Raw genomic sequence first — 8,119 nt, 5'->3', positions numbered from 1 at the left:
TAAATTACCTAATCAAATCTAATAATTTTAATATTAATTTATGATGACTCTTTTTGTATCTTTTAATTACCCCATAGACAATACGTATTACCGTACGTCATTTTCCTTCTTAGCCAATCATGCTTGTCGAAAGGAGATTCCGGCCGGTCCATTTTTCACAAAACTCCACATTTTATTAAATCATCAAGACTGACAGATGCATTGACTCGATGGTAGCTACCAGGTTCTTACCAAACTCTCCTTCTCCCCCCTTCCCCTCTGCTTCAATTAATGTGCGATTGCTCTTCCTTTCTGGCAACTACCTCCTTAATTCTCTCACGCCCTTCGAATGCTACTTCTTCCTTACTCACCTCGCCTTCTCTCGTCTCTCACTCTCTCCTTCCCTTTCTTCTTCTCGTCTTTTGGTTTCTTGAATGTTTAATCAAATTCTTTGCCAATACCAAATTACAGCCCTTGCCTCTTTATTCCGTGATGGCGCCGGCCTTTGTCCACCGCGATCGCAACGCGGTCTGCGTCATGGACGCTTCATCCCGCCTCGGCGTCTCCCTCGTCATCAGACTCCTGCAGAGAGGTTACACAGTTCACGCCGCCGGTTACAGCCGTGGTAAACGCAAGCGTCTTATCCTGCTTCGCTCAGGAGTGGTTTTTGACGATCTCTTTGGTCGCAGGCAAACATAGAGCGACCTTGGAGAGGCTATCGGCCGAGAACCGGCGGCTTCGCCTCTTCGATGCCGACCCCTTCGATTACCACAGCATCGTCGACGCCGTCCGCGGCTGCTCAGGGCTCTTCTACGCCTTCGACCCACCTCAGGAAGAGCCGTATGATGTAAGCTTCTATTTTTTTTTCTCCTTCCTTTAGATTCCAGGACTTTGGGGAGGCCATCCATTGCCGCCCTGTCATGAGCTGGGCTAATTGAATGCAGCAACTATCCACCAAGATCCCACTGCACATGCCTTGATTGTGCAATAACTCCTAGAAATTTGGGCGATTACTTTTTCTTGTATCACGGAAGCAGAGGAATTGGTTACCAAACAGAGCGATTTCCTAAATTTTTAATCTGTGGTGCAGGATTTGGTGGTGGACGTGGAGGTGAGAGCTGCACACAACGCGGTGGAAGCATGTGCTCAGGTGGAAACCATGGAGCGGGTGGTTTTCACCTCCTCGGTGACCGCCGTGGTTTGGCAAGAACACCGGGAGCTGGCCGTGGAATTCGACGAGAGAGAATGGAGTGAACCTTCCTTCTGCAGAAAAAACAAAGTAATTGATTAGGGATCCAATGGATTGGTCAACTGTAGGCCAACCAATTCCCAACCTTCCCTTTTGGTTTGAATGCTTCATTTCCATTACATCTTCTAGAACATTGCCTCAATCAATGTGGTGGCCGACAACTGTTTGACCAAAATGTTATTTGCGATAGCTTTGGCACGCGGTGGCGAAGACGCTGGCGGAGAAGACAGCCTGGGCGTTGGCGATGGACAGAGGCGTGGACATGATCTCCATCAACGCCGGGCTGGTGATGGTGCCGGAGCTCTCCGCGAACAGCTCTTACTTGAAAGGCGCGATGGAGATGTACCACGCCGGCGTCCTCGTCACGGTGGACGTTGACTTCCTCGTCGACGCCCACGTGGCTGTGTACGAGAGCGCAGAGGCTTACGGGCGCTACCTCTGCTTCAACAATGTGATTCGCCGGCCACCCGACGCCACCAAACTAGCCGAGATGCTCTCCCCTGACGTTGTTCACCCCCCTGCATGGTTAGCTCTTCTTCCCACCCTGTTTCTTCATCCATTTTCTTCGGATCTTGCTCAATGCAGTGCAGCGATTTAGACACTGCTTGAATTGTGAAACGATTTACAGCTACGAGTTGAAGGTAGAAGAGCAGCATATCCAGAACAAGAAGCTAAACAAAGTGTTGATGGACTTCGATCCAGGGAGACAAGTGGATGAGCAGGAGCTGAACAGGTTAACGATGGATTAAATTTACTCTGCAACAGTGAAGTCGGTTTAGCAGATGGGTATACTGTGGAATTACATTGTCAAATTTCTGTCGCCAATGAAGTATTTGTCTCAAGCCGATTTAAATTGTTGGAGCAAAAGAAGTTTCGATAATTAATTGGTCGAATAAAATTACAGATGAGTTATTTTATGAGTGTATTGTTATAAATTATTTTTTTTCTAGAGTATAAGGAATTAATATTGAAGATTGTCTGAGCAACAAAGGGTTGATTTATGAAAGTCCTTCTTGAGTGTAAAAACAGAACTCTTCTTCTCTTCTCCGGGCTAAAAGTTTTAAGATTTTTAAAATTTACTATTTTAAATCAATGGTCATTGTAGCTTCTAAAATGATTATCTAAATTATAAATATTTGAATAAAATAATAACTTTTAACCCGGATACTAAAAGATAAGCTCAATGGATAGACATTGGGCTGCTACGAACCATATCATACAAAAATTAGCCGTTTGATTTGGTTATTTTTTTAAATTTTCATTTTATGAGAAAAAGAGAAACAATGTTTGACATTTTATAAAAAAAATTAGAGAATGTATAAAAATAATTTTCTAAGAAAAGAAAAAAATATATATATATTTTTTAAAAAAAATAAAAATCAAATCAAATGCTCTTAAGAAATTCATAGAGTTGTTGGTGCTGAAATCATAGCTAATTAAATCGGTATTTTGATATTGGTGAAGATTCAAAATAAAAAATTATTATATCTAATAATTGTTGGGTCTTTTATTGCAAATGCAAACTGAATGCAGGCATAATGATGGTATACCACCGTTTTCGACTAAGTCGAGACTAGAGTTAGACTTTATCTCTTTAAGACGAATTTGTCCCGCACACGGTGCTCACGAAATACGGCAATCGTCGCCAAAGATACAACGACTTTTATCTTGCGATAGCAGCACTGCAAATCGTAAGACCTCCAAACCGAGGAAGCTTCTTGCATGAACTCTCCAATGCAAGAATGCAATGCTTGCTTTGCTTGGAAGGAAGTGAGTGAATGAATGAGTATGTGAGAGACTTTATTTATACATATGAAAGGGTATAAGAACCTCTTGGTTCAATTAGATCTCATCCATCCATTTCAAAATGGGTGATGTAGATCGCATCCTTTCCCAAGAGGCATACTATCTCTTCATTAGATGCACCCTTTAATCATCCAAAAGGCATTTAAACCTTTTTGATTATTTTTTCATTTATAATTTCTAATAATCCCCCACATAAATGGAAAATAATGCATGCATATTATCACCTAAGAAGAGTTCAATCGATAAGTCAATGCATCGGGAGAGGTAACTTGTGGCTTTGAACCTTCCGTAGTGGAATGCTATCGAGCATACTAGGCTGCGTAGTGAGCGTGATGTCTTGAATTACTCAGTTGTTTGTGTATACTAAGACAATAACATTCACACAAAGATTTATCTCACTTACTTTGGGTTCTCATGGTTGGTTCCGTTTTGGCCATGGATACCATCTTGGATTCATGAGTGTTTTATTGAAACGATCAAGTTTTCACACTCACATAGGTGACACTTCTATCAAGAGTATCCTATCATACTCCACCTTATAAAGGTATAGAAGTGATTAAAAGCATAAGCTTAACCTCACTACATGTGATAGGACAACACAAGTTCATCCTAGGATTGAGATAGAGATAATGATAATATATCTCGTGTGCTGTAACACAACTTCTGTAACTTCGTTGTCATATTGAACCAAGATCTTGGGATCTCCAGTCAACAAGGTTGGGTTACTGCTATAATCGTTTTTAGTTGTAGATTTTTAATCTCATTCCTCTTGATGAGCAGTATACTTGATCTCGACTTAGCCCCTTCGTAAAAGGATCTGTCAAATTATCTTTAACATAATTGATTGCAATCACTCCGTTCGAGATCAACTGCCTAATGGTATTGTGTCTACGACGTATATGTCGAGACTTACCATTATACATACTACTCTGTGCCCTTCCAATCGCCGATTGACTATCATAGTGTATAAGTACGACGGGCATGGGTTTCGTCTAGTTCAGAATATCTTCCAAGAAATTCCTTAGTCATTCAGCTTCTTCAACTGCTTTGTCTAATGCTATAAACTTGGATTCCATAGTTGATCGAGTTATGCATGTCTGCTTTGTGGATTTCCAAGATGCCACTCCTCCACCGATTGTGAATACATACCCACTAGTGGATTTGAAATCTTTTGTATCTGATATCCAATTAGCATCACAATATCCCTCTGACAGTGGGGTACTTTCCGTAATGTAATCCATAGTTCATAGTATATTTCAAATATCTAAGAACTCATATCAATGCTTTCCAATGAGTGTCGTTTGGATTACTCGTAAAATGACTCAACTTGTTGACCATACAGGCAATATCCGAACGTGTGCAATTTGTGAGATACATCAAGCTGCCTATTATCTGAGAATATTCCAATTACGATATGGACTCACCATAGTTTTTCGCTAAGCGTTGACTTAGATCCATATGTATTTTTACTGTAGAGAGATCGTTCGCATTGAACTTTTTCAATACTGACTCTACATAATGAGATTGTGTCAAAACTATCCCATCGGATGTCTTGAGAATTTTAATTCCCAATATAACATCTGCTAGACTCATGTCTTTCATATCAAAATTCTTGGTCAACATTTTCTTTGTACTCATGATTACCTCATGATTACTGCCCATTATAAACATGTCGTCTACGTATAGACAGATCATTACATGACCTTCAGGTGTGTTTTTGATATAAATGCATTTGTCACATTCATTTATTTTGAATTCGTTTGACAGCATTATTTTGTCAAATTTTTCATGTTTTGTTTAGGTGCTTGTTTAAGTTCGTACAACGACCTAATATGTCGACACACCTTTTTCTCTTTTCCTGGAGCTACGAACCCCTTGGGTTGCTCCATATAGATTTCTTCTTCCAACTCACCATTTAAGAACGCAATCTTAACATCCATTTGATGTATTTCAAGGTCATACAGTGTTGCGATGGCTATCAGCACTCGTATGGATGTACTCCTTGTCACCGGTGAGTAGGTATCAAAGTAGTCAAGGCCTACCTTTTGTTTGTACCCTTTGGCTACAAGTCTGGCCTTATACTTGTTAATTGATCCATCAGCTTTATACTTGTGTTTTAGTATCCACTTACAACCTAATGGTTTGATACCAGAAGGAAGGTCTACTAGTTCCCAAGTATGGTTATTCATGATGGACTCGATTTCACTATTGACGGCTTCTTTCCACATTGAGGCGTCAAGACTAGAGAGAGCTTCACTTAATGTTCTTGGGTCCATTTCCGACATAAAAGTCATGAAGTCTGGTCCGAACGATTTCTCAACTCTAGCTCGTTTGCTCCGATGTGGCTCTTCGCTTTGATTGTCAATAGTCCTTTTACGACAACTAAGTTCAGAAACGTCATTTTCGTTAGAACTTCCATTGTTATCACTTTGAACGTTTCCCTTCTTATTTATGAATATGTTTTCAAAGTATATCGCATTTCGAGATTCTATGGTTGTTCCCACATGAATATCAGGAATGTCTGACTTGTGAACTATGAATCGATATGCACTACTATTATGGGCATATCTGACAAATATCACATCGAACGTTTTAGGTCCGATCTTTACTTACTTTGGCTTAGGTACATCGACCTTTGCTAAGCACCCCCATACCTTTAGGTATTTGTATGATGGCTCACAGCCTTTCCATAGTTCATATGGTGTTTTATCATTTTTCTTGTGAGGAATTTTGTTGAGAATGTGGTTTGTTGATAGTATAGCTTCCCCCCACAAGTTCTGGGGTAAGTCTGAATTTATCAACAAGGCATTCATCATTTCTTTTAGTGTCCGATTTTTACATTCGGCAACACCATTTGATTGAGGCGAGTAAGGTGTCGTTGTTTGATGGATAATGCCAGATTCTGAACAAAACTCATCAAACGGTGCACCATATTCTCCTCCTCTATCGCTATGAATTATTTTAATTCGTTTATCAAGTTGATTTTCAACTTCTATTTTATAGGTTTTGAAAGCTTCTAAGGCTTCATCTTTACTTCTTAAAAGAAAGACATAACAGAATCTCGTGCAATCATCGATAAAAGTAATAAAATACTTTTTACCTCCTCTAATATGCATGAATTTTAAGTCACATAGATCACTATGTATTAACTCTAGAGGAGTTGTTGACCTTTCCATCGAATGAAAAGGTAGTCTCGTCATTTTTGCTTCCACGCACACTTCACATTTGTGTGTTTCGTCAACATTGACGTTTGGTAATAAATTTAACTTGACGAGACGTTTCAGAGTATTATTATTGACATGCCCAAGTTGATTATGTCACAAATTAAAACACTCAACAACATAGCTGGAAGCTTTTATTTTATTACCATTAAATTCACGGTGTACAGTCATTACAACCATTTTGAACAGACTCTGTTCTAAGTACCCTTCACCTACGAATACACCATTTTTCGTAAGTATAAAGTTGTTTGACGGGAACACTAGTCTGAAACCGGCCTTAACAAGTGTTGATCCAGAAACTAAGTTTTCCTAATGTCGGGAACATGGAGTACATCAATGAGCGTTAGCTCTTTCCCAGACGTTATTTTCAGAACAACTTTCCCGAGTCCGACAATCGGGGATGTCATGGAATTGCCCATATAGAGCTTTCTTCCATTTATCGGAGTATACTTAGAGAACATTGCCTTATTAGAACAGATATGACGGGTTGCTCCAGTATCGATCCACCACTGCTTCAGGTTATCCACCACCGTGTTGGCTTCAAACACGACTGCAGTGAGTCAGAAGTTTTGACTTGGTTCACAGTGTCTTTCTGGCTCTTGGTTGGTTTCTTCAGGCGTCTGCAATCCTTGGACATGTGTCCTGGCTTTCCGCAGTTGTAACATGTGCCCTTGAATTTCTTGCCTTGAGCATTCTTTTTGGATTGCTTCGGCTTTTTGGCTTTTGGCTTTTGGCTCAGCCAGGTTGGGCATCTCGTCGACTGCCCGCTTCATTCTTCCAGAGTCAGATATCTTTCAATTATCTTCCTCTATTTGTAGCCTCAGGATTAGGTCTTCAAGTCCCATCTCCTTTTGCTTGTGCTTTAGGTAATTTTTGAAATCCTTCCACGATGGAGGGAGTTTCTCGATTACCGCAGCTACTTTGAACGACTCATTCAGCTTCATGCCTTCGGCATCCAGATCATGCATTATCAGTTGTATGTCTTGGACTTGAGATGTTACACTCTTGGAATCCAACATTTTGAAATCCAGAAATTGGTCGACAATGAATTTCTTCAACCCAGTGCTTTCAGTTTTGTATTTCTTTTCAAGTGACTCCCATAGAGATTTTGTCATCTCTATTGAATAATACACGTTATATAATGCGTTGTCCAATGCGTTGAGAACGTAGTTAAGGCACAGGAAATCTCCGTGCGACCATGCATCGCATGCAACCTTACTATCGGAATTACCTTCCGCAGCGGCTGGCGGGTCTTCATGCAAAAACCGTACAAGGTTTAATGTTGTCAGGTATAACAGCATCTTCTGCTGCCATCTTTTGAAGTTGGCTCCGTTGAACTTTTCCGGCTTCTCTTCGGTTGGAATGGCGGTTGGAACGTCATTGATTCCAGCCATCAGTTTGCATGAAGAAAATTCGTCTTAAAAATGTTGGGTCCTTTATTGCTGATGCAAACTGAGTGCAGACAGAATGATGGTATACCACCGTTTTCAGCTAAGTTGAGGCTAGAGTTAGAATCTATCCCTTTAAGACGAATTTGCCCCGCACACGATGCTCACGGAATATGACAATCGTCTCCCAAGATACAACGACTTTTATCTTGCGATAGCAGCACTGAAAATCGCAAGACCTCCTAACCGAGGAAACTTCTTGAACTCTCTAATGCAAGAATGCAATACTTGCTTTGCTTGGAAGGAAGTGAGTGAATGAATGAGTATGTAAGGGACTTTATTTATACATATGAAAGGGTATAAGAACCTCTTGGTTCAATTAGATCTCATCCATCCATTTCAAAATGAGTGATGTAGATCGCGTCCTTTCCTAAGAGGCATACTACCTCTTCATTAGATGCACCCTTTAATCATCC

General features: G+C 40.3%; 1 protein-coding gene across 1 annotated transcript; it reads left to right on the top strand.

Annotated features, from left to right (window-relative positions):
* Window positions 1-208: 208 nt before the first annotated feature.
* Window positions 209-2,214, top strand: LOC121982544 (cinnamoyl-CoA reductase 1-like). The gene is made up of 5 exons (XM_042535694.1): window positions 209-604; window positions 669-826; window positions 1,070-1,258; window positions 1,419-1,753; window positions 1,857-2,214. The coding sequence occupies exons 1-5, from the start codon at window positions 271-273 to the stop codon at window positions 1,975-1,977; spliced, it is 1,137 nt and encodes a 378-aa protein (XP_042391628.1). The 5' UTR covers window positions 209-270; the 3' UTR covers window positions 1,978-2,214.
* Window positions 2,215-8,119: the final 5,905 nt, after the last annotated feature.

Source organism: Zingiber officinale, chromosome 5A (genome assembly GCF_018446385.1).
Source record: "Zingiber officinale cultivar Zhangliang chromosome 5A, Zo_v1.1, whole genome shotgun sequence".
Classification (NCBI taxonomy): Eukaryota; Viridiplantae; Streptophyta; class Magnoliopsida; order Zingiberales; family Zingiberaceae; genus Zingiber; species Zingiber officinale.
Note: the sequence above shows the minus strand (reverse complement) of the source record. Positions and strands in the feature narration are given on the sequence as shown.